A 27,088-nucleotide genomic window follows, 5' to 3' on the forward strand; every position below is an offset into this window, starting at 1 on the left:
CCCTGCTTTCTACCTATATTTCATTTTAGTTTTCTATATTTATTATGGGGAAAGGTGGTATGTTTTTATGGCTGTTTTTGTTTCCCAACCTGTAAAGCATTTAGAATTGTACTTGAATTGTTTTTAAGGTGCTATAAAAAATAAAATTTGATTGCTTGACCAACTGGAACTGCGTTCAATTTTTTTTTTTTTTTACTGATTCTACAATACGTCAGGGTTGCTAAAAAGAAAAAAGACCAAGTTTACTTAAAGGCTACATCTTTGCTTAATAAACATTATGTAAATAAAAATAAACGTAATAAGTAAACAAACAAAAAAAAATATATATATATAAACCTAATTCCTTTTTTAGGCTTCCACACGTTATTGCAATCCTCGGATCTGACCACTAGATGGCGGCCACAGTCAGACACCGAAACAGTAAATGTTTCTTACAACTCGTCAGCGGCTAATGATTTACTCACCGTTTCTCAAAATAGCTGAGAATTAAGGAATGTTGTAACACTTAGAGCAAAAAAAAAAACCCAAAACGAACAAAACAAACATTACTAAAACATTAGTCGAAGAGTTGTTTTTTGTTGTCGTTGTTTTTTTTTAACCCTACCACTCTAAGGTATGAGGGTGCGCGGAGGATATTTCACCCACACCGGCAACACCGAGTCGAGGTCTGCTCTCCTTTCTTCAATCAACCTCCGAAAAAAAAAAGTTTGGATACGTCAAGAAATGAGGCGGCGCTACACTCGAACCGAGAGGGTCCCTCACTGCACAGTTTATATTCCCCAGCAGCAGGAACTCTGTCTGCCACTCAGTCTCTCCTGGAAAACACCGGCGGTGTGGCACTTTTAGCTCGGCAGCAGCATGGAAGGAATTAAAGGAGAGGAGCGGTCCGCCGCACAGGCTGCGTCTTTATTTGGGACCTCAGAAGTGGAGAGTCAGAGGGGAACCAATGAGAGGGGGAAAAAGAGGAGCAACCATTGTAAAATCATTACTGGGGTACGTTTAATACACCTACTGCGGTTCTCAACTCAAACACTGAACTATTCACAAGTTTGTTTGTTTGTTTGTTTTTTAATTAAAGCTGTACTTGTAATCATTGAAAAGTACTTAAAATATAAGGAATCTCCTGATGCACATTCAGAAGTAAGAGTGCAAATGAGGGTGAAATACAGCTGTGCAAAAGTGTACTTCTGACCTCTTGAAGACCAATATTAGACTTCAGTGATTAAAAAAAATGTACCTGTTAAGGGAAAATTTCTTCAGAAGTGTTTATGTGGGTACAGCACTGAGTTTATAAAGTGACTTTGTGATTTTTCTGGTCTGTTTCTTTTACACTGTTTACTCTCAGTGTCATAAATTCTCAGCTGTCAAATAGTCTAAACTGCCAGTGTGAACATGGAAACTGAATGTTTTCACTTCAGTGTAAAAAGACAGAAGCCAGGAATGTCTGCTCATCAGTTGTTGATGGGATACAGAACCAGACCGGAGGCCCCATACGGCTGATTATGACCCCAAAGGGGGACACGGTCGGAGGGATGGATTCTACGCGCTGCTGTATTCTGCTGTAGTTTATTCATTCAGATTTGCAGAGTTTAACTCAGGCGGCTGATTTTGGCCTTCTGTGTTTAAGTAGTTTGATTTCACACTGTCGATATGTTACCATTCACATATGTTTTGGTTTGGAGTTTGGTTCGAAGCGTACACTGTAAAGCAGTTATTTTTAGCTGTACTGAGACACAACACATGAAATTAAAGTCATTCGGTTCTGAGTACTCGTTAGTGATGCTGAATTTGAATTGAGTTTTGCTGAATGGACGCTTTTGTCCGCACAGAAAGCCTTGTGGCTCCATTTCGCTTCTCACCATCTTCCAACCTGAGTGAGAATATGTGAATTTTCTTTGTGTGTTGCTCAGAATTTTTATCCAAGAAGGGAAACTCCCAGGAAATGGCAGCATTTATTGTTCACAACTCCTCCAGGCATGGAGACTAACCACACGTATTCATGGTGTAGCTAAATCTGGGATGTATTTTGATGACTTTAACCATGAATAGGGGAAAAAAAATGTCAAGAAAATGTCGTTTTATGGTTTTAAAGGCAGCCTTTCTACAGCAGCGGTTACGGCTATTCAGTCCTAGAACACACGGATTGATGAATTAGTTGCGAGTAAAACATGGATGTGTTTCGCTTTACCCGTCGACACACCTTTTCATGATGTACAGAAAACTCCTGAGTTAAACCACAGGAAACAATGGTTTCAGCCCCAGGAGATGCTGTGTTGTCTGTCTGCCAGTGATGAGAGACACATGTGGCAAAGTCCACAATACCCTCCCTCCTGACATATATCAGCCGCCATACATCTGTTAGCCATTATAATGCTGCTACGCTGCGGGGTCATGTGTTATTTGAGGTCTCGCAAAAGAATGATTTCAACTTCTTTTTTTTTCAAGATTAGCGACAACAAAAACGAAAGCGGCAGGCTGACGTCGATTTACGGGTGATTTCCCGCTTTTAGAAGACATTTTCTCTCAGGTTTAGGAGTTGTGATAACCTGACGCTAATAGTGGCGTATATTTCAGCGTCAGGCCGGTACCATTCCACCAGACTGACTGTTTACTTTCACAACCCACGAGGACCACATCTATAGTCTTTCCTGAAGAGCCAAGTCTCTCTCTGTGTATTCCCCTATAGCCGGACTACACGAGTGCACCTAACCAGACACTGTGACCACAGCATAGTTTCATACCTGCCTTGGAATTCCGAGTCTTGTGTATGTGAATCACACTAAATTGATTTATTGTTGTAGAGGAGTCTTAACACTTCAGGCATGAATGACAAATACTACTGTGGTGACGATCAGAGTCTCAGAACAAGTAAAAACCTGTGTAGGAACCTGTGTAGAAAGCCTCTTCTGAGTTGCAATAACTTTTCTGTACCAGGCTGAATGTATTTGAAGCAGAGTGAAAACGCTTTGGCCTACACAAAATAGTCTTTCCGATTTTTATCTTTGTAGGTTTGCCAGGCTTTAAAAAAAAAAAAAAAAAAGTTGAACTGAAACATTGATTACATTTTCAAGAAATTCAACATTTTTGATTGGTATTCAAGCCCATTGAATCATCTTAACATATCTTATGAGGGAAATGTGCAAACTGTGAATTTAGAAGCCTGGTAACAGCCTGTATCTGTTCCCTGTGTATTTGAATGGAGAATACCTCACAGTACGATTCGTCGCACGAGAATACGGGTCACGATATGATCACAACGTATTGTGGTAGGATATGATACCATAAATACTGCAATACGTAAGCGGTCTGAAATGTCTCCCGCTGAAAGCAGCGGAACCCTTGTTGAAATGGTCTCACAGGTAAGCTCTGTTTTAGAAAGCAACGGTGCCAAAACCTTTTCCTTACCGGCGGCAGAACTGACATTTTATGTCAGCCTCTGGGCGAAAAACAAACACCCACTTACCGTGTTGTTCAAATACAAAAAGATCCCAAGTTCTCTTGGTTAAATGTCACCTGCTTCATCTAACGTAAGACATTAAAAACGACGTCTTTCTGAGACAATTACTTTTGGAATGTGCCTCCACCACCACAGGTCAGTTTTTCAAGTGGTGACATCGGAGGGTTAGTGTTTAACTTCCTCCATCTAGTGTGTGATTAACCACAACATCAGGCTGACTTCCTGCCGCCTGGCCAAAATGTGAGGAAAAAATAACCATGTGAGCATTTATACCTAAATGGGTTTCTCAGGAAAACGATATAGAATTTTTGCGGACTTCGGTGATATTTGTGGAGAGACACACTTATTGCTGTCAGTGGTGGATTCTGTCTCTACACAGGTCAGTAATGAGGCGTTGGAATCAATGAAAGGACTCTTGGAAAAAGAAAAAACTGACAACTTATAGAACTAAAAGCAAAATACAAGGTTTTTTTTTAGTTTTTTTGAAAATGTGTTTAGTTGCAGTCATCATCTGTTGGTCCGTCTAAAAATAGCCTTGTGACATGTGACCAGGAAAACTTCAACGCTGCACCAAAAAGACACACATATGAATTTATATAGGCTGCAACTTTTCTGACACGCCCAGACTGCTGGAGTCTCATATTAACTTTTGACAAACTTGAGTACATTTCATGCAGGACTGCAGATTTGGTGCCTCAACCAGGTTTTTACTGTTATAAAGCAACTTGAAAATAATGAGCTATTGCTTTTTCAGCAAAGCAAGCCAAAACCTTTGATTGTGGAATTGAATACTAGCATCTTTAAGAGTCCCGACCATGATAACCGCTGCGGGGCTTTATAATAAACAGCAATGATAAGACTGCTGAACACCTCCCTCGGTAAATAAACCGATATCTTTGAAATGCCACTCTAATTACAGCCCCCCCAAGTCAGCAGCCGACCTTACAAGCCGAGCAGCCAACGAAGAAGAAGCCTCTCAATTACAGAGGACAAAAAGCCACATGTGGAAATTTGGAGGATGGTGGATTTGGAAGGTGGAAATGATTAGAATCTCCGGGTTGGGTCAAGGGAATAAATAACAGCTCTCCTCTGCTCAGTAATAATCATCGCAAGACATTTACCCCATCAACTTTTGTTTGTGACCTGTTTGTTTCAACGGTGAGAAAAAGGGAATACATGTTCCAGATTGTGGAAGTAAATCTTTTGTGTAATTGTGCAAATCCCAAAAAATTGAGAGTAAAATAGATGTACTTGAACTTATTTACTGTCATGTGGCTCGCGTATCAGCTGAAATACGGTCGTTTCTTTGAGTGAAACGGAGGTCGACTGGTGGTTACTGGTGAAATTTGAGGAAGTTTAATTTGTGTCAGTTGGGAAAAAAGGAAACACCCAAACCCTTTTCCTTTGTAAGAAATCGATGATCTAAACTTAGACATCATCTTGAAGTTTGGTTTAGTTCAGCTGAATTTAAAACAAAAAAAATAACCGTCAGATCAATCTTATGCTCTTCTTTATGTACCTTCCTGCTGACATAGAAAAGGAATTTCGACGTTTCCAAATCTGACTTTGAACCAACCATCCTGAGCATTGTCCTGTGTCTCTGTTGATAAGACAAGTGTTAGCTTCCAACATTTCAACAAACATCCTGACCTTGGGCCTCTTTATTTCAGGTTCTGCTTCTGTGTTTACTGGTCGTCATCCTCGCTGTGGCGCTTTCTCTGAAAAAAAGCAGCGATGAGAAAGGTAGGATCCCACAGATATCTTTGTAGAATTTTTTTTTAAAAAAGGAAAAAAAAGGTGATACGTCACCCAAAAAAGTGTATTATGTCTTACAAACACACACAAAAAGATGTCTTGCTGCTGTTCGCTGTTGGTTGTGACTCTAAAATGCAGCAACTTCTATCCAGCCTGGAGCTAATGGTACAGTGTACATTATAATTCACACCATGAACTCTGATTTGAGTTAAAACCTCCCAAAAACTACAGCACTTCTATTTCCGAGCTACTGTGAACGCGCCCGACTGGCTGGTCACAGCAGCACTGAATTCAGAAGTGTTATAACTTGTTTGATTTTGATCTCAAATCAAATGGTTTCTGCATTTCTGAGCATACGGCTGGATAAAGAAGACGTAGATTACACTGGAAGATGCGCTTGAGATGGTGATTCCAGAATGCGGGGGGGGGGGGGTAACTGATTGGAGTAACTGAAAGCTAGAATACATAGTTTTTGTTTTTGTTTTTTAAGGTCCAACATGAACAAACATTCTCTATCTGGCAGACGGGTAGCTGAGGCTACTACCTAACGTAGCTTAGCACAATTTTTTTTTTTTACTTTTAGGAACAGAGACAAACACACGTGTCTTTATAATGCACCAGTCTGAGGCAATATATTGAGTAGATTGGACGTTTCCTTCATTCTCAGTGTAATGGACTAAAAGTAAAAAGCACACTTGCCACTAAGCATTCAAATAAATTACAATAGTAATAGTTCACTTCCACAACTGAGAAGCTTTCACCTAACGCTAAGTAGGCTTTAGCAACATAGGCTACAATAAGCTACCACCTAGAAATACAATCAAGCTAACGGGTCTTTATTATTTGTCTGAAGTGTTTATTGTTATTTTTTTTCTAGTCAGCACACCTGCAACACTTCAAGACTCAACAAGACACTGTTCCAACTACGCATATCAAACCAAAAACTGTTAGCGTGAAGGCTAACTAGCTTGTGGACAAACAAATCAGCCTGTCTCTTGTTGTTACAGGCTAAAACCAGACATCCTCTGTGTGGGAGGTTGACAGGTGGCGAAACCTTACTTTTGGTCAATGTTTTCCGGCCAGTTTGATCGGAAGAAAGGCCGTGACGGTTGGTGCTGTCAAACCCAGAGCCGTCACAGCTAAAACAACTGGGGAAGCCAGTTAGCCGCAAAGTAGCGACCCCTGTCAACTGCTAGCTGTACTGCAACAACCACAACATAGTTTGTGAGACCTAGAAATGTATGCTTTTATTTGCCTCGAGACTAAAATTAAGTTATCTGACCGGTAACTGTCCCCCACAAAGACAGAAGGCATGTTTCCCACAATTTCAACGAGAGAGACCTCAGGTCATGAAAAATGGACTTAGAAATATCTTGCCTTTTTTTGACTTCCAATACAAACACGTAGTATCAGAGTAATCTGATAGATTATCAGATTAAAAAGTCATGCAGGAAGGGTTTTGTGTTGTGCTGCAGGATAACCCCCGCTCCCTGGTGCATACAGATTGCAGTACCATTTTTTGTTGTTTTAAATTCAATAATCTTTACAGATGTGCCACTCTTTACAAAATTTCAATATATCCAGCTGCTCTTGCTATCACTCTCAAGCTTTTCTGCCTGGGGTTTTTAACCAGCCGTGGTTATCCCTCTTTGATACTGAACGCTGATACTTTGGCATCAACTGAGACAGAAATAAACATCTCAGATTACATTTTGGGGTATTTATTGTGGAAAGGCTTGTGACAGCATCGCTACAAGTCGTCAAGTGGTTAAGGAAATAACAAGCCAGCGTCAGGTAATGCGACGCTATCAGTAAGTCTACCTACAAAGTTTGCTGCAGTTCCTTGTGAAACTCCAAACACAGATTATTTAGAGCTGCAGTGAAGGAGGGTCAAATTACCAACCAGCCAGTTGAGAGAATGAAGAGGCCGGGTAAGGAACATTGACGTGCATACAGTATAGGGTAGTGTCAAGGTGGTGCAATGTGGATTTTGTTTCTTTTTTTGCCTCCTGTTGCCAAAACATGTCGTAAACACACTTTTAAGTGAGACAGGAAGGATCACCCCTGGTTGGCGTGTTTTCTCCAGCTATAGATTCCAACTGGCTAGACGATGGCAGCCGTGTCAGTATATTCTTTGTTGCAAACCGCCATGCCAAATCACCCTCTTCCATTCCAGGGACAGTGGTGGTGAGTGTGGGCAGCTGTCCCCAGCCTGGGCGGGTCTCTCTCTCTCTCTCTCTCTCTTTCTCTCTCTCTCTTTCTCTCTCTCTCTCTCTCCTTCTCTGCTGTGGCATTTCCCTTTAACTGACATTTCCCATTTAGCTGACATAAAAGTCTTATTGGAAATATCAAATTTGACTTTGCGCAAAGCCACACTTTAATTTGGAGTTACGTCCCTTTAGCTCTGTTAGAAGTTGTATGTCTCTCATAAATCTGCTTTCTGCTTTAAAAAAAAAAAAAAAGATGCTGGAAAGAGATTAGAAAAATAAAAATAGGAACAGCTCTTCCATAGAGGGTTACTTTAGTATAAACTGCTGAGAGTGGGTTTCCCTGCAGATTACTAACCAAAGAAATTTGTCTCTTGAGACAGAGCATCCCCATGTTTGGTCCAAACCACACTTCTGGTCTCGAGGGGCAGAGGGGAGGGGCTTTCTCACCAACATGCTGAGATTCTTTCTGTCATATGTCCAGTCAGCAGCAGACTGTACTTGATAAATGGGATTGCAGTAGCATGAAAGGAAAAATAGACAGCCCAAAGAATGTACGTGAGCCAGCCGGTTCCTGAAAGATCCAGGAGCTGGCAGGAGGTGATGATAGAGGAAAGTTTGTGTTTGAACTGGGATTTGTGTCGGCTTTGCACCACTGCAGTGCTCCTGAGACACCTGAGGATTCATGAAAGTGATCCTTATGCCTTGAGCTCACAGAGAAGTTTTTCCCTCCTGCATCACTTCATTGTGACTGCTGAATGCAGAAAGAGCCAGCCACGTACGAAGCCAATGGCACCCCACGACTGCCAACCACAAACAACAAAAATGACCACCATCATCAGTTTACAAATTCTCAAGCAAGTCACTCAGTATAATCCACATCTTCTTCACTTTGCCGTGACCCAACAACAAATCAAATCCCTCCGCATTACAAGGAACTAGTGCCAAACTGGATTGTCATAGTTTGTTTTTAGCTTAAATCAAGTGTTTTTAGACATGACTTATACCAGATTATGCTACCAGAGTTTGTTTAAAAGATTTTTATTGGACAGTTTTGCTGTCCGTCTGTGACCAAAGAGCGCAATTAGCTTTAAACTATATATACGTCGCTGGCTCTTTCTGCATACTGGAGTCAAAAAGACGTGATAACAGCAGAGAAAAAGCGTCCTTGTGACACCTCAAGACACCTACAGTATTTGTGAGTAACTGTGTGCAAATCACAGCCTTTTGGTGTGGGATCACTTTAAGGGATTGTAAAGCACTTAATAATCACATATTTCAGTAACATATCAATCAAACCACATTGCTGATTTTCATGAAACTTGGCGGAGGGATGAAGCACTGGCCAGAGAAGAACTAATAAACATTTTGAGGTGGAGCTGGATGTATTTGAATTATTACATGGACCTGGGCAGGGGTTTGCAATCAATAAGAGACACTCCCTACTCGAGAGCCCTTTGTTCGTTTTTATAACCAGATAATTCTTTTTTTTCCCAAGTTGTTGTCATTCCTAATTTTCTTTCAAGAGCGGAACCCAGGATTACGCCTATTTGAAATTGCTCCTTCGCTTTGACTAAACCACAAGATTGTCATTCCTGTCGGAAATTCTCCTCAGTTCATTTGGCTTTTACAGTCAGCAGCTTTACAACTTTATTTCGCTTTCACTCACCTCTCATAATACCCCCTTTGCAACCTCAGTGTGTGTGTGTGTGTGTGTGTGTATGAATAAAAGCATCTTCATTCCAGTTGAAAACACATCTCCACATGTTGTGTTAATTACTCCAAGTGATGTAAATAGATTAAGAAGGTGCCTCATTTCAAATATGGCCTCAAAGTGCCATAATGTCCAGCTGTGGTCTAATCATTTGTCAACACCTGCTGTGCAGCTACTAAACATCTGGAAGGACATGAGATGCATGAGTAAATTGTTTGTTCCTCAGATCGTCCTATACTGTTTCCCTATTTGTGCCTTTCTCATCTTAATCTGGTCAGACGTGGTGTTGCACTCACTTCTAGAGCCAAGAAACAGTGGAAAGACTTTGTTGGCAAGGAAACACTGAGAAATATTTATTCTGCCTTTTAGTCATCTCATGAAAGCAGAGTCCTTGCACTTTTGTTTCCTGTAGTACGGCACTCAGATTATACAATTTAATCTGTTAGTTTCTAGTGTCTAGTTTCCAGCTCTTTATCCTCTTAAACTTTAATGATCATGAACAGATTGATATAAGCGAGCCTTTTCACTGACAACTCCTCTCTGTTCCAGCTGACGGGGAGCTCTGGCTACAGGAGGAGGACTTTGAGGAGCTTGGACAACCTCAGTGTCCCTCTGGGTAACACGATCCTCTTCTTTTGTTGTTGTAATCCAACAAATAATGTGAATTTAATTGAAATCAATAAATCAAATTTGAGCTGGTTTGGATTACATCAGCTCTTCCCTTTCTCTCAGTGCAGTATCCTCCTCCCCTTGTTCATGATGCTGTTCAGTTGTGGCGTCCACACTTGGCTTCCTGAGTCGAGACCATTGCTCCCAGTAGGCAGTTTTAAGTGGAAAACAAGAGAGTGGAAATAGACACTCTGTAGCCTGGAAGTTCAGCCTCTTAGTTGTTGTTGTTGTTTTTTTTATAGGTGCATGAATAAACACATGACCCTCGTTTTACTGATGGTATGGAAAAAAAAGCTGCCATCTCTATGGTAACCAGGCTAATGACTCTGAGTCATCAGGCATGTGTTGCTGCGTGTGTGTGTGTGTGTGTGTGTGTGTGTGTGTGTGTGTGTGTGTGTGTGTGTGTGTGTGTGTGTGTGTGTCTGAGTGTGTGGTCACATGTATGTGTGAGACCCAGACAGACTCATTAGACCATGGAAAGGAAAACATTTGGCTCCAAATGAAACTATTTTTGGTTTATGAAAATATCTCTGTAAACACTGATGTGTTTTCCTGCGTTTTATATCACCCACATGTTGGTGGATGTGATTTTTCACTCCACAACACTAAAAATATCCTCTCCTGGATGATCATAAATATTTGTTTCAGTTATTTTAATGTACTAGATAATATTTTATATCAATGTTGTGTTCAACTATAAAATAATCTTCATTTAGCTGGAACAGAAATCCCATAACTTCTGAACCTGAACCTGAAGAACATGGAGACCCTCCCCACTCAGCCACTGGTCAGGCAGGACCACTGTGTTCCTGCTCGTGCTCGGGGACAAGATGAATCCCTCCTAACAAACTAGCAGATTACGATTTATTTCCAGGGGATTGTTGTGCCTCTCCTTAACCCGGGACACACACACACACACACACACACACACACACACACACACACCCCATGTTCGAGGCTCTGCGCCCCTGGTGTGTTTTGGTGAGAAAGTAGGCAATGTCCTTTGTCTTACACCATCTTTGTTCATTCTGATGCTTTAGTGACTGGCGTACACTCGAGTCGTCAGTGTGTCTTTATCAGCATATCCTGAATGAGGCAATAGGTCTGTTGTTCATCACATCCATTTTCTGTCATGTCTTTCTAGCTTTTTCCATTACCCAAGCCACAACAAGAACTAAGAGCTTTAAAATAGATAATATGGGAAAGGGTTGTTTGACTTGAATGTCAGCCCCATTGCTAATGTGATCCTGAAACTATTATTTTAATGCATTAGTTTATGCTCTGTATATGTAGCGCAGCATGCATTGTTAAGTGTAAAAATTACAGTTACGTTGCAGTCAAGATGGTTCACACCTCAAAGCACCTGATCAAAGAATACACACTCCGTGCCATCTTGCATACCCGAGACTTGATAATTGCTGCAGTTTGCAAACACAACTCTGCTGAGCACTCATGATACAAAGTTTCACACGAAATCAGCAGCTGCCCCCTGCTGAAGCTGCACGTCATACACTCACATTTCCACATATCCTGTAAAGACATGATGTGACAACGCTCAAAACAGTCTCACATTTATCGGTCTAGAAAGAGCCCTCCGCGTCTTTGTACATCATGTGACTTCCCACTTCCTCTCCAGACCACTAAATTGCATCTGAATATACATTCCGCCAAAACACTAAAACCACCTGTTTAGTATTGTTTAGTCCCCCCTCATGTCCTCAACACTGCTGGAGTGGACCTCAGAACGACATCTGAAGGTGTTGTGTGGCACCAGGAGGAGCAGGTCTAGTTTGCCGCTAATTTATGAGCCAGGATCTCATCCACTAGTGCATCAGTGAACCTCGGGGAAGCCTTGACAGTTCATCAGTTTTCCTTCCTGTAGCAGGGGGGCTGGTAGGGCTTAACTCAGACCTGCAGATATTTTGTAACCGGCTGGCTAATCAGGGGTGCTCTCTTATGGGCCCCTTTAATTAGAAGAGTTCTCAGTTTCAGTTCTGCCTCTGAAACTAGGCGGCATGCCTCTCTTCAGAGAATCAAAAACAAATCTTTTCATACTAATAGAAATCAGTTAGTCTTTGATTGATCATCAGCAGAGTCACATTTATCTTCTTGTTCTCCTCCCTGTGTGTTTGGGTGGTCTGGAATTTGACTGCACGTCTCTCTTGTTTTTCCGCCTCAAAGAACCGCTTTGTCTCGGAGCAGACTTTATAGCACTACCCCACGACAACGCTGGTGCCAAAGATTTGCCGCGTTTCCTGCGAGTATATTTTCCACTTTTCAGCATCAACTGAAAAGTATCACCCTAATCCCTCCGGCTCTCCTCCCTCAGTTTTCCCAGGCCTCCTCTCATCCTGGTATCCTTGGATGGTTTCAGAGCAGAGTATCTGAAAGACCACAGCAGCCACCTTCCTGTCATCAACAAGTTACGTAAGTTGCCGAAGCTGTTGACTGCACAGCTCCTCACGATTTATCAGGCACTCTGATGAAACTGAACATTTATTGTGTTGCAGGAAACTCTGGTACAACTGCACCATATCTGAGGCCTGTTTATCCAACCAAGACTTTTCCAAACCACTACAGTATTGTGACCGTAAGTCTTTTCTGGTCAGTTCAAGCTCACTGTCAATGAATAAAACACCTTTATTGTGATGAAATTTCAAACAGATATCTGATAGAAGAAGATTGTGAAGCAATGACCTAAAAGTCATTGTGATAAAACACAAACATAAAAACAGCAAATCCATAATCTGGTTTTACCAAAAAAAAAACAAAAAACTGCAAGAGTCAGGACCCTTAGGAAACTTTAAGCACTGAAGGTGTAGATGAAAGTCTGTGCATCAGTAATGGGTAGAAAAAGCAATGATTTTTGCTGCATTGTGTAAAAAAAAAAAAAAAAGAAGTCACATCACCTCACGTAAACAAGATATCTCTGGAAGGCCCTGAGGGAAGTTCTCCAAATTTGCCGCGTAATGTACTGGGACACAAGGATGAGTTGAACAGATTTTGGTGAGACGGTCACAGTTGTCACACCTTTATATCTATACCTTCCAGTCAGGACTTCAAGTAATTCAACCTACATATTAAATGAAATTGCAAAGTCTCATGCGTTTTGCATTAATTTCATTTTTCCATCTTATTTCAGTGCAAACATTCAGTATAAACTCTGAGGATTTTGTAACACATCTCAAGCAACATGTGAAAAATGTTCCCCAAAGCACTGAGATAAGCTGCTCCCACCAGCCATCTTTGTTCATGAAAGCTATAAAATGATCGACGAGCGCTGATTTTTCCCAGATAGGATGTGACATCAGATAAAGTAGATGCACAAAACTACTACTCCACTTTTAAACAGCGCCCCCTGATGGTAAAAATATCAGCAATTTGACAACATACCCATGTGGCAAGATACCCCGGTCTCCCCTGTCATAGAGGAAGAAGAGCTGTCATCTCAGCTCATCGAGAGAGAGAGAGAGAGAGAGAGAGAGAGAGATTCTACCTATTCTATTATATATAGATTCAATTCTACCCGTTGATCGTAACCTGCGTCAGTAAGTAAACTGCTCCTGTGATGGGACTCGCTAATGTTTATGCTAGATTTAGAGAGACAAGTTTTCAGTGTAAGCGCAGTAGTTTACCTTAACTGTGTTTGTGTGTGTGTGTGTGTGTGTTTACTGTTAATTGCTGCAGGGTCTTTATCCAGAGTCACATGGGATTGTTGACAACAAGATGTACGATGTTACCCGAAATGCGTTCTTCAGCTTGAAAACTGAAGAGAAATTCAACCCTAAATGGTACCAAGGAGAGCCAGTAAGTGTAACCACCATTACCATTCAGTAAATATTAGTGTTGCTAAAAAAAAAAAAAAAAGATTATTTTAGAAATGCTACAAGGAAGTTGTTGTTATAGCTTCATATCAGTTCCTCCACAAATCTGAAAGCCAGTGCTGACTTGTGAACGTTAACACACTCCTGCTTTGTGTACAAAACATGAATCAAGACCAGGCATTTGTCTTGTGCAGAAGTTATGAAGCACAGTGGAATAACTGTTATCAAATCACACTTTAGGTGTCTGCGGACGTCAAGAGACACTTTTTCACAGCTCGAGAAAGCCACTCTCCTCTCGTAATGTGCTTCTTGATATAATTACGGACTGTGCTGGAAGTAAATGACAGCTTGTGAGGGCTGAAAGTTGTGCTTGTTTAGACACTTAGGGGTTTTCATGAAATTTCAAGCCCTGTAAATCTCAGTTTTTGACTTTTCAACAGCTTGAAAAAAATAAAGAAACATCATATGACTTTCCAGGACAGAAGGAGATTAACAGTAGAGTGATTTATTCAAGTGGAATACATTCTTTTATCTTGACATTTCGACAACGTGAATAAAGTACACCTGCTAAATTATGAGCCTACGACACTGCGAGTCAGTCTAAATGGAGCTGATTTAACGTGAAAATATACTGTTTTATTTCCATCCATCTTCTCTGGATTGTGAAGGATTACAAATTCAACAGACTAAATTTATGACTGACGTATTTCTTAACAGGTGAATACATTTATGACTTCTAAGGAAGCTCTTCTCTGCACTCTCCTCTCAGGTCTGGATCACTGCCATGCGTCAGAAGTTAAAAGCAGGAACCTATTTCTGGCCAGGCTCAGATGTTTCAATCAATGGCACTTTCCCAGATTTCTACAAGAAATATGATCAGTAAGAGCAACACATCATGGGGTTTTTAACACAGTTATTGTAAGAAGATGCGATATTTACTCTTTTTGGTCCACAGGAAGATCCCATTTGAGGACAGAGTGTCGACACTGTTGGAATGGCTCAGCTTACCTCAGGGAGAAAGGTATCCCGTGTTCTTCACCTACATTGTAAACAACCGTGAAATGATCCGGTGGCACCACTCTTGACTGCTGAATCTGTGATTTCAGACCTGACTTTTACACTTTGTACCTGGATGAACCCGACTCATCAGGCCATCGCTACGGGCCAGCGAGCAGCCAGGTTAGTCACTCACTGAACATGAATCTACTGGCTGGATGGAGAGTAAAGATTTTGACCCTGAAATCCTGGCTATCAGTTTTGTTTCTAGCTTTCGGCTGCGTCTCAGCGTCCCTCCCACCTCTGCGTTGGTGTGCCTCCAGGGAGAATGTGCAACAAATTAATGTTTTTAATTTGACCCTCTTTTTTTTTCACACCGTCACTTTGTGAAGCGCAATAAATGTTGTAAACAAACGTCACAGGGTCAGAATAAACACGTCTTTAATGTCTTTACGTGTGCATCGCAATCTTATCTCGTCCTCCACGTGGCTTTAAACCAACAGGAAATTTCCAGTTGGGGCTTTTGAATTTTTTACCACATTTACATTTAAGTTATGGTATAAACTTGCTCACCCTCCAAACTCAAAACTCCTGCATTTATATCAACGCCTTCATTTGGATCTCCTTCAATTTCCATTCTCCTAATAAAAATGAACTGTGGCGTCATGTAAACTGCAGCGTAGCATTTATTCACCCTTTTAACTCCAGCTTTTAGCTTACAGTTTGAGTTGGAAAAACAAAAGAAAAACCTCAACCAACCCTTCTCCTCCTTCTCCCTCGTCTTCCCCGCCGTCTTGCAGCCTCATCACCCACGGGTGTGAGAAAATTAAGTGAATGTTTTTTGGTTCACTACCTTTATTCGGTCTGTTTCCTTTCACACCTCAACAGTGCCCTGGTCCTGACGTTTTTCAATAGGACAATGGTCTTAAGAGCTTGCACTTTGACAATTTTGCTTTGGATCAAAATGAAAGGTCCAAAAGTCCAGAAAAATGCATGCAGGAATGAAAGAGCCCTCAGTTGTAATTCCGAGACCTAATAGATGTGATAATGAACGGTTCTATACTCCATCCACGCACGAATGAACGCAGCCATTAGTTGACACTCTTTGCTCTCATCAACCACTCGGAAGGTTATTAATCAGTGACGTGTTTTCTCTTGTTATTCGATCACTGTTTTCTTGATGTTTTGTTAAACCGTCAATTCAAAATCAACTATCACAGACAAAAAGACCAAGAGCCAGGCTGGACCCAGCAAATATTTGTCAGTGAGCAGAACAAGTGATTAATTAATCTTCAAGGTGGACGCTGATTCTTTTATTTTAGCTAAACAACTTATTAATTAATCAACTCTAGTGTTTGCTGTGTATGTGCATCATCTGAGCTAAAATGCAAACTTCTCATTGTGTAATGTCTCAGTGTGTTAGTTACACTTCATGTGGAATGTGTTCAGTATTGCGTTAGATATAGTCAAATTTATTAAAAGTTTGTCAGTGTTGTTTCCTCCTAAAGGAGGTCATGTGATTGCCAGCGTTAGTTTGTGCAAAGCAGGATAACACAGTTTTCATTGGATTACAGAACTGATGTTGACGTACAGTCACTTCATTCTGACACAGGAGGTCTGCCTCCTCCAAAGTTCAGGTAGTTTATTTGCGTCAGGTATTGGACTGAAACCCATGTATCGAGTCAATGTTATGAACAGACATTTTAATTCATTATACTGTCCAATGTTTAAGGATCCGTCCATGAAAGACCAAAGCATGGTTGGTTCTCCCACCACAGTTACACTTTAACTCTGAACTGCTGTGTAACAGGTCATTGAGGCTCTGGGGAAGGTGGACCGGATATTGGGCCTGTTGATGGACGGCCTGAAAAAGAAAAACCTGCACAAATGTGCCAACGTGATCATCCTATCTGACCATGGTGAGAAAAATACACAACCAAAGATAGGAGAAGATAAAATAAGACAAGAGAAGATAAAATAAGAGAAAACAGGACACTCTGATACTGAATTCCGAACAACACAAAGTTGCTTGTTAGCTCTCAGATACAGCAGAGATAGAAAAGATAAAACAGTATTGTTAAAAGTGCAAGAATATGTTTAGAACATTCGGATGAATAACAAGATAATGAACGTCCACAAATATAATATGAAAAGTATAAACTTTAGTGGTACAGTAACAGTCACCGGGGTTTCCATCACTTTGATTTTACCCTGCATTTTTAAGTATCCTATCAGAAAAGTGGGACGGAACCACTAGAATTAAAAAAAGAAAACTACATTTTTAAATGAACATCCTCTAATTTACATAAAAGTGCTTGAGGTGGTTTTTGACTTGGGCAAAAAAAAAAGAAGCAAGGCACAGTTATTTATGTAGCAGTTTTCAGGTCAATTCAGGTTGCGGAATATATTGTGCAAATGAAAAACATATTAAAACACAAGAGAGGGAAATAAAACAGCGCAGTGTTGATGTCATAACTTAATAAAAAGCATTGTAAAACACAAAAGTGTTCTGTCTTGAGTAAGAAGCAATGCAGAGGATTCTGGCAGACCTGCAGTTTTCTTGGAGGATGGATTGTAGTTGAGAGAGGGGTCAGAAATGTGTTTCAGCCATAAACAGTTTAGTGCTTTATAAACCAGCTGGAGTATTTTGAAATCTGAGAGACAAAATTCAAAATTCAGACCTGAGAACTGGAGGGATTTGGTCCTGGGTGTTAGTGAGGACTGGAGCAGCAGCGTTCTGTCTGACAGAGACCTGTAGAGACACCGTTACAACAGTCGTGCCTGCTGAAGATAAACACATGCGTGCGTTTTTCCAGATCCTGCTGAGTCTTTTTATCTGTGATAGGTTTTTAAGGCGATAATAAGCTGACTTTATAATTCCCTCAATGTGTCTACTCAGATTAAAGTCTGAGTCTCAACCGCACCTAGATTTCTGGCTTGATTCGGGGTTTTCAACATTACTGACTGTCACCTTTCTGACAAAAACACGCAATCGTGGACTAAAACAAAAGCATACAAAGTTACACAGACTTTTAATTCTTTTTTTGATTCAGTGTTTACTATAAAATCCAAATAAATCTCTATTTGTATTATTTACAGGTATGGAGGAGGCGTCGTGTGAAAGAGCGGTATTTGTGTCCTCCTACCAGAACAACACTGACAGCTTTAGTGTCATCCAGGGTCCCGCTGCTCGCATCAGACCCACTCATCTCCCGGAGGACTTCTTCTCCTGTGAGTTGTTCCTCCCTCCGTTGCAGCATCACTCAGCGTCAGCTTGTTTTAAAACCAGCGCGCCGCACCTCGTCCTCATCATAAATGTCCTTCTGTTTCTCTCCCCAGTCGACTATGAGGGCCTGGTGAAGAATCTGTCGGTATGCAAAGTATTTCAAATGTGACTTTTGTATTGATAAGAAGAATGAAAAATTATCTGCTTGCTTGACTTCATGTCAAACAAACCCATTCTCTGTCTGCTGTGTGTTGATTCTTCCTGCTCTATGTCTGTTCTGAAGTGCAGGACCTCTGACCAGCCAATGAGGGTTTACCTTAAAGAGAACCTCCCAAAACGGATGCACTTTGCAAACAACAAACGTATAGAAAGGGGTCACCTTTACATGAAGCAGGGCTGGCAGGCTTCTCTGTGAGTGATGCACCGCTTCTCTTGTGTTTTTTTTTTTCATCATCCCTTGCTGTTCGTTCCAGTCCAAGCGCAGGTTAGCTTATCACAGGAAAAAAGGAAAAAAAAAAAAAAAACATCTTGTGAGATATGCGGTCAGAAATGGTGACCAGACCGCGACAGTCTGACCTCAGCTGTCATGGTCGTGGCTGTCATGACGTTAACTTGACGAGAGACAGAGACACAAACTAAAAAAGAAAAAGCATCAAGTGGGAGAAAAACCTTTTCTGGTCATTAGAATTTGTATTTATATAGCAAATTTATGACACTCCTTATGCTTATAAGCAAGATTTCGAATCCCAGTGGGAACATTCCTGGTAAAATGAAGGTGAAACAAACACACTTAACACACAAACTTGCAATGAATTCTGTAGAAGAGCGTTTTTACTTTTAAATGTGGACTGAGTTGTCTCTGTCTCCTGCCTACGGATTTAGATTAGTTTATAGCTGAGAAGCTGTTAATCGTCCCTGTCCAAGAGACAAACAAATGAATACAAAAATGTCAGTAAGCAGCTTGTATCAAAAAAGCTGGACTGTGGTAGTCGTGAGGGAAGCTAGAAACCTCCTCCAATCCTTATTAGGTTTAATTGAGTGGGTGACTCAGAAATGTTTATGGACGATCTAATGATGCGAGTGTTGTGTTAGGGTTAGTTGTCCGCTCACAAGTATCTTACGTCAATACGTCGCTAAAGTCATCTGTTGTGAATTGGGCCGGTTATCTCACCCTCTTCCTTCAAAACTCTTGACTTTTCTGCTGAACTGTATGACGAAAGATTAAAAAAAAAAAAAAAGTTGAAATTATGTAGTTTAGTTCAGGAGGGAATTATCATTCCCTCTGTAAGTTACTGTTTTGGAAAAACTCCCACCTACCTCCTTTATTTAAGTTAATCCAACATGTAAATGAAATTTTAAAAAAAGCTTTAATTTATATACAAAGATTAGAATTAAATTAGACGCAGCCTGAGATATTGCAGCGCTGGTACAGTAGCACAGACACTCTGTTCTGTCTAGCAGAGATGTGTATGAATGGATGCTATTCATAGCCGATTGCAGCCGTTCATGACAGCCATCATTTATATTGAATGACTGAAGCACGGTATGTTGGAGAAGACTTGTTTAACTCTTCCGGCGGCTAGAGACTATGTAATCACTGAAAATTGCTTCAGGCTGAAGAATGGCCTTCTCTTGAAGTGATACAGATTGAAACTTTTCTTACACTTCAAGTGAGATTGTGAGCTCCTTCAGTGTAAAATGAAATCTTCAGTTGTTTGCCTTAAAAATTGTGTGTGTTCATTCTCGTCATGTTTTGTTGTTTTTTTTATTTTATTTTTTTTATCCTCCTCAGTAACCGAAAAGAAATCAAGTACTGTAGCGGTGGATTCCACGGCTCGGATAATCTCTTCACCAACATGCAGGTCAGAGGTGAAGGAAGGAAAGAATGGATGGATTGGATTTCATTCCAATCACTTTTAAATAAAGAAAAAACTAGTTTACAGATTTCCGTAGAGTACTGACATCCAAATGTGAGTTATTTCCTCGGTTGAAGAATAAATACTCAGCAATACAATAGTAATGAAACAGGATCTTCAAACTTACTGTGATGTCATCAGTTTGTTAATATTTTCTTAAAAAAAAAAGGATGGGTTAAGAGTTTGCGATTAAAAACTGTAATCCGTATTTTACAGTTCCAAAATGACCTGGTGTTATTGTTACTTCTGGTGGTATTTCGAACTGTCATGCTCCGCAGCTGTCAGCAACCTGAAACTGCCACTCAGTCCTCTTTGACCTTTAATGACAAAATTAAACTTTCTACATTTTCGTACATGATTTCAACATCAACACAGTACAGTGAGCAGGTTGGTCCGTGGAGTTTGTGCTCTGATAGTTCTGATAAGTTGACGTTACTGAACCTCTGACGAAGGTCAAAGGTTAAAAAAAAAAAGAAAAAGAAAAACCGCTGTAGCTCCAGGCCTGCTTTCACACAGCTGAGAGCAGCAAAAGCAAACTGTCGGGACTGAAATAGATGGCAAATATTTCCATAATCCAATCTTTACTCAAATTGAAATTCCTTTCATTTCATTTCATTTCAACGTAATTATTTTTCGGATTATTCAACTTCTTGTTCTTGCAGAGTAAAAACTTAACTGCTTGTGAACACTAGGGCATATTTGTTTATAGAATTATCTTTTTTTTTTTTTTAATTAATCCCCTTTTTCTTCAGGCGATCTTCATTGGCTATGGTCCAGGATTTAAAAGCCACACGGTTGTGCCTCCTTTTGAAAACATTGAAGTATATAACCTCATGTGTGGTAAGTGGATGTTTTAGTGCACTGAACAGTTCTCTGTATCTGACAACTCACAATCCTGTAGCCATCACTCAGGGAAGGAAAACATGAAATGATAATTCATACTTATTATATTTATTTACTTGAATGATGGTCCCTGCTGTGTCCGTGCCGGCCGACCTGCAATGCTCTGGTCTCAAGTCCCGATCTGTAGCCACTGACGTCTGTGTGATCCACTGATTCTACTTCTGGTGCTAGTCTTTGTTTTTCTTTGTGACTGGTGAACTGCTATTGAATTGACCTACAGTGATAAATAAGATTTATTTAATTTAAATTGAAGTATTATTCCAAGCAGTTGTTGTTGAACATGCTAAAGCGACACAGTCTAAAAGAGGAAGCACATAATCTGGAATTGTGCGTTTAACATTGAGTCGATAAATAAAGACGATAAAGCCTGAGCTACCACCATATATGGGATGATATTGTGGGTGGAATTCTGCAGCCCCCAAAAAAACATCCATTTTCCAGAAATCCAGTGGAAAAAAGGAATGTTTTGGTCTGAGATGCTAATAACTGGGCAGAACTACAGTACAACTACAAGTTACTCAGATAAACAACAACACAAATCCTGTTTAATCAAATCAGGCCAAAGTAAACAGAAACATGCAAAATATTTAGGACATTTACATAGTAAAAGTGAGTATTGAAGGTAAAAGTAGAAGCATTGTAGCTCTGTAAAATCTAGCGAATGTTTGCACGAGGTCCGTTTTATTTATACAGCGGAAAATGTGCAGCAAAATTAGCTTTACAATCTGTACACAGCACAGTCCCACTTGAGATTGTCCGTTCAGTTTAGGAAAAACAAAATAGTTACAGACTTTGAAATTACCTGATACAGAAACAGGACGACAGTCCTACTCATGTTGCTCTATATAAAATGATACGATTGGATTGACGCCTTGAAAGGTACAGTCGTAGCCACACCTCCTCTTATCCCCATGGAGATGTGGAACATGGAGGATTCCCGCCGCACTATTCACACACACACAGAAGCCAGAGGCTGTCCTAGAGAATGGAGACCCAGAGCAGTTTCTGATTTCATTTCCAAAATGTGTGATGAAGTTTCATAGTTTTCTTACAGGTATACTGTACGTCTAGCATTTTATTGTTGTTGTTTTTTTGGCAGTCTGGGGTGGGGGGTTGGGGCAAGAAGGGGTAACGCCCCCTCAAACAAATGTCGTGCCCCTTCAAATCAAAATTTTTGAAGTTGAGAAAAACACATTTTGATATAGTCACAAAATGAATATATTACAAGTTGACAAAATTATCTGCAGTAGTGGAAAACTCCGGCGAAAAAGGTACGTGATTCAGTATCGACTATCAGCCTTCAGGTGGGACCAAGTCGGACAGGTCTTAGGGTGACGGTCTGACAAAGTGCAATCCAATTACATGACAAAAACAGTTATCCAGAGGCCCCCCCCCCCAACACCTCCACCACCACCACACCCTTTCCCACTTCCGTCGTCATCGTGTGTGTGTGTGTGTGTGTGTGTGTGTGTGTGTGTGTGTGTGTGTGTGTGTGTGTGTGTGTGTGTGTGTGTGTGTGTGTGTGTGTGGCCGGCCTTCAAAAAGTTCTGAGATGTACTTTTCCTCTTTTTTAATCAGATCTTCTTGGTATTCTCCCGGCTCCAAACAATGGGACGCACGGCAGTTTGAACCACCTCCTGAAGCATTCCTTCCTCTTCCCGGTTCACCCCGCACAGCTCTCCCATGACACCCCGTGTGAGGCCAGTAATCCTGTTCCCACTGACGACCTGCAATGCACCTGTAGCTCCCAAACCAAGGAAATGGTATGTCCCAAAATCAGTGAGGTCATCTTTTACTTATTATTGCTCCACTGACTGTCATTCTCCTTACTTAAAACTGATACGTTTCTCAGACAATTAAGTCCTGACTAAAATACATTGAAATTTAGATATTTCTCTATTATATTTCTCAGAAGTTAATACTTACATGTGCGATTCACTGTCAATTGTGACAAATCAAATTTTAACAGACAACAAAACAATCTTTCAGGTGGAAGCTATGAACACACCAATCATGACAACAAGTGCCAGTGAGTATCATTTGATTTTTCTTTTGAATTCATTAACTATGACATGTTTCATTGATTTATATCCTGGCGTGTTTCATTTCAAGAACCGAGCAACAAATACTACAGCATGAGTTTTATTTTGAGATATTTTGTAATTTTCTGGCAGCAGTTTTGACCTGCAAAACAATTCCTAAACCAAGGTCCATCCAGAAATATGATTCAAGTTTGAGATGGAAGAATTTGACTGTCCTGACCCATCTGTTCAACTTGTTTTACTGTTATGTAATGTCTGTAATGTTTCTGTTGCAGAAATGTAGCAAATCCCTGCAGCCAGGTCTCCAAGTCTTAGGCAGTCTCATGGTTTCATAATTGGACTTTTCTACTTTTCCGCTCAGATGTGAAAGCTAGCTTACGTCGCCTCCATCATCCTTTTGGAATTCCTGGAGTCGTCCAACCAGATGTCACCTTTTGCCTGCTGCACCACTCTGACTACCTCAACGGATACAGCAAAGACCGTCTCATGCCCCTCTGGGTGTCGTACACCATCCAGCCTCTGGTGAGTCTGCCGTTCAAGGCTTTCTTTTATGTCTAAACATAGCCGGCTGAGTTGAGTTGCCCCAGCTATATTTCTTCTGTGGTTAGGGTTTGGCAACAGAATGGAGGAGGTTGTTTAGAGTTTGAATCGTGTCTCTAAGCAGCTGTTACTCATCTTCCATGCTCAAACATTTCTTGTCTTTCTCATTATGCGGTTGAGCTTTAGTGGAAGTTATGACCTCAACATTCCCGATGGAGTTTATACTATTGTATTGTTTTTTTGAATTATGTAGTTTTGTTTTCTGTCAAGCTTTATCCAAAAGAGCCCAGGCTTAATACTGGATGGCTGTTTTTTTGCTTTCATTTAGTCAAATCAGGACTCTCAATTTGACATGGAATATCTCCATAAAACGAGCCAGTTGGAATCAATCTAAGTGTGAATCCTTCATGTTGTCTAAGCAACTGCTGTCTAAATAAGCTCTCTGTTCGATTCTCGTAGATGCTCTTGAGAAACAAGTCGTAACGACTCTTAAAGGCTGTATTTCTGCCCACCAGTTTTCGAAGAAAGAACTTTATTTGGTTAAGATGTAGTCTACAGAAAGGAGTAATCTTTGCAAGAGAAAAACAAAAAGATTTCCCTTCATTGTTAGTTAATTATTGGATACTTGAGTTTCCTTTCCTGTTGACAAAGTGCCAATTTCCCCACTGAGGGACAAATAAAGGTTTATCTTATCTTAAATGTTACTTTTGCATGTTAGCTACAATGTTAGGTTCAACAAGTTCACTCAAATCACAAATATTTTAACAGTGTTTGGATGCCACAAAATTTGTTCTCCACAGAAAGAACCTGAACAACTTAAGAATTCCCCTGACTTGTTCTCAAGTGACACCAGCAGTTTGACACTTTGAAATATCTCAGTGTCTTCAGATGGATTGCCGTGAAAGTTGGTAGAGATATTCGTGTTCCACTCAGGTGGAACTACAGAACTTCAGGGGTCATTTGACCTCTCATTTGCACAATCACATCCATATTTGGATGTATCCTTTAACGCACTTTAGTTTGTGATCAAGTTGGCGGCTGTCAGCATGCTGACCAACACGCTAAACTAAAACCATTAAAATGATCATCTCAGCCCAGGATTTACAGCATGTAAGCATGCTATTGCTAACACTTTGCAAAACAAACTTTGCAAGACTTTGGCTTCTGGACTACAAACATGGCTGTAACAAGACTTATCGCATGTTTACTGAGTCCTGATGTGAAGACTCTTTTATTGATTAATTACACCGTCCCTTTTAATTCAAGTCTTGGATATTCAGAAATGAGGGGCATATTTAGTACATAAGTGTTCAAAAAAGTCTAGTTGTATAACCTATGTTGTGAATATCTGCTGTGTATCTATTTTACAATGGAAGGAGATTATTGTCTTTAAAGAGCTCTGCAGACAGTAATGGTGCCATGCCCTCAATGACCCACATATATGAGCAAACCAAGCCAAGTGACCTTACACAACACCCAGAGAGCCTGCCTTGAGTCCCAACACTGTCCACCACTGACTGACTCTCTTTCAGAGCGGAGTTCAACCCCTGAGCCCAGATTTGGAGGCGTGTGTTCGTGCTGACGTTCGCATACCACCGGCCACCAGCCAGCTGTGTCGTCGCTACAGCGACAACCCCGCACTGACCTATGGCCTGCTGCATCCCCCTAGTGAGTGTGTGTGTGTGTGTGCGTGCGTGCGCGTGCGTGCGCGCATTTGTGTGATGGTCACAGCTCTCATCCCCAGCCGGGTGTTGAATCGAAGTTGACGTGTTTCAGTGCCACATTCTTATGTAAAAATGTACACTAACTGTAAAGAAACCCCCTCCCCTAATTGAGATGCTGTACATTGACTCACTTTGGAATGAGATTCTGGTTTCAGGTGTAGATACTCCTCCACTAAAGGAACTAAGAGGGTAACACTAGCCTGTGAAGGTTGAGATATTTGAACTGCCTCATGGCTTAAAGCTATAACCCACCTAAAAATAAAAATTTACTCATTAACTCCAAATACAGGTCAAGTTAAGATTTTTAGGCCACAAAAAATTCTTTTGGAGTTTCAAATGAAAAGGTGTTGCAATAATCACCCGCACAATTGAAGTGAATGGAGACCAAGTTAACAAATATAATGGAACGTTCAAGAAAAATACATAAGCCTCAACTAGCAGAGTTGCTTTCATTGAGGCTCAAAATATGGCATGTCAGGGACCGCGTATATCAGGTCTTTTTTTCAGTATTTTTTATTACTTTTTTTTTACATTTTACAGCAGTTTTTTGTTTTTGGGGTTTTTTTTTTTTGTGAGTTAAACAACTGTCCAAATTTTCATTTATGGGTTAACTTTCTCTTTAAGTCGCACACTTTGTCTTGAGTTTGTTTTTTCGTTTAAGCTCCTGGCACATACAGTGTTAGCTTCGACTAGTAAATCTCCATCCTTTCTCATCGTGCGCATGTATATTAAGCTCCCGCTGTGTGTCAATCCTCTTATTTCAATAGATCTGAATGCCAACAGACCTTCAACAGACTCCCTACTCACGAGCAACATGGCACCGATGTTCCCTGCATTTAAAGGCAAGTCAGTCTACAAACATTTATCGGTGCTTCAATTCACAAGCGGTGCTTGAAGACGACGTGTTGCACAGATTAAAATAGATTATCCCAATGTCAGAAGAGGTAATTTCAGTTAACCATCTGGATCATGATTTGACATGTCTTGGTAAATTGTTAAACATCTGTATTTTCCCAGAGTGGGCGTTCTGGTTTGCTCACTGTCATGACAAGCTGTTTTTTTTTATCGTTCAACATTACTCTTGACGTGAAAACTGACTTGACTCTCTCCAAGAGTTGAACAAAGAGTCCAAAAGTCTAACCGCTGAAATTACATGCGGCTCATGTACTTTAATTTTCTCAAACTGTGTCTGTAAGCACAATTATAGGTTCCAGCCACTCTTGTTCTCCGAATGTTTCAGGTGACATGTGCTCTCTAAAAACACTGTGGACGAATCTTTTATAAGCCGTACACACAGAAATACACCAGTGTATGTTTGTGTTGCGCTCAGACACAGGTTCCGTCTTGCTGACCAACACTTCACCAGAATTCATTGTGAAATCACCTGAATCGTCTGAGTAGGATGACGAACTAGAAAGGACGAGCAATACGCTGATGTTGAAACTCGTCTGTGTTTCTTGGAATTCATTCATTAATTAAAACTGTGTCAGACGGCATGGTTCAGAGTGGGTTTCCCACTCTTACCACCCACACTCTCACTAATGCGAGGTCCTGTTGGAGGACAGACGCACTATGATATCCTGTAGTTTGTGTATTTTGGAGGGAGGCCTACATATTGATCAGCTAACAGATGCCGCCCCCTGGTGGTGAGTGTTGTGAATCATCTTCCTTGTCATTCTTCAGTGTCTGCGTGCAAAAGCATAAAATACCCAAACGTAATCAAAATATAAGGTCTGAAGTAAAAAAAAACAAAACAACTGACAACAACATCTGAAAGTGACAATTTGTTGAACATCTGCACAACATAGGACACTTAGAATTACAGTACTCCACACATACAACTACTCTCATGTATTCTGTTACTTGCAACAGGTCAAATCATCTCTGATTTACAACTCAGGAGAAATTTGCCCTGAAGATTGCCTGCCAGAAAGTCAGTCTCTCTGTAATACATGTAAACATCGTCAAAGGTTCTAATTTAATCAAACCGTTATGTTTTCCAAAACCTGAATAAGATTTTTTTTTTTTTAAGCCTCCATGCCATTTAATCCAAGCAGTGAACCCCAAATCGAACCCAGCAGTAAAAGCAGTAATTGTATTAGGAAGAAAAACAGC

The 27,088-nt window shown here is 40.6% G+C and overlaps 1 protein-coding gene across 1 annotated transcript in view; it reads left to right on the plus strand.

The window, feature by feature from the left end:
• Positions 1 to 676: 676 nt before the first annotated feature.
• enpp1 (ectonucleotide pyrophosphatase/phosphodiesterase 1) overlaps positions 677 to 27,088 on the plus strand; it is a 29,377-nt gene continuing 2,965 nt past the window's right edge. Inside the window, exons 1-20 of the mRNA XM_086189872.1 lie at positions 677 to 993; positions 5,128 to 5,200; positions 9,683 to 9,749; positions 12,132 to 12,229; positions 12,313 to 12,392; positions 13,490 to 13,609; positions 14,396 to 14,505; positions 14,582 to 14,647; positions 14,733 to 14,805; positions 16,433 to 16,541; positions 17,722 to 17,853; positions 17,962 to 17,993; positions 18,132 to 18,259; positions 19,641 to 19,710; positions 20,517 to 20,604; positions 22,246 to 22,430; positions 22,657 to 22,696; positions 23,071 to 23,231; positions 24,782 to 24,917; positions 25,741 to 25,815. Of these exons, the coding sequence (XP_086045998.1) occupies positions 859 to 993; positions 5,128 to 5,200; positions 9,683 to 9,749; positions 12,132 to 12,229; positions 12,313 to 12,392; positions 13,490 to 13,609; positions 14,396 to 14,505; positions 14,582 to 14,647; positions 14,733 to 14,805; positions 16,433 to 16,541; positions 17,722 to 17,853; positions 17,962 to 17,993; positions 18,132 to 18,259; positions 19,641 to 19,710; positions 20,517 to 20,604; positions 22,246 to 22,430; positions 22,657 to 22,696; positions 23,071 to 23,231; positions 24,782 to 24,917; positions 25,741 to 25,815 (1,978 nt within the window). The 5' untranslated portion in view covers positions 677 to 858. The remainder of the gene's footprint in view (positions 994 to 5,127; positions 5,201 to 9,682; positions 9,750 to 12,131; positions 12,230 to 12,312; positions 12,393 to 13,489; positions 13,610 to 14,395; positions 14,506 to 14,581; positions 14,648 to 14,732; positions 14,806 to 16,432; positions 16,542 to 17,721; positions 17,854 to 17,961; positions 17,994 to 18,131; positions 18,260 to 19,640; positions 19,711 to 20,516; positions 20,605 to 22,245; positions 22,431 to 22,656; positions 22,697 to 23,070; positions 23,232 to 24,781; positions 24,918 to 25,740; positions 25,816 to 27,088) is intronic.

This window comes from Aulostomus chinensis, chromosome 20 (assembly GCF_037954235.1).
Source record: "Aulostomus chinensis isolate RoL2024-O1b breed Wild chromosome 20, RoL_Achi_v1.0, whole genome shotgun sequence".
Lineage (NCBI taxonomy): Eukaryota > Metazoa > Chordata > Actinopteri > Syngnathiformes > Aulostomidae > Aulostomus > Aulostomus chinensis.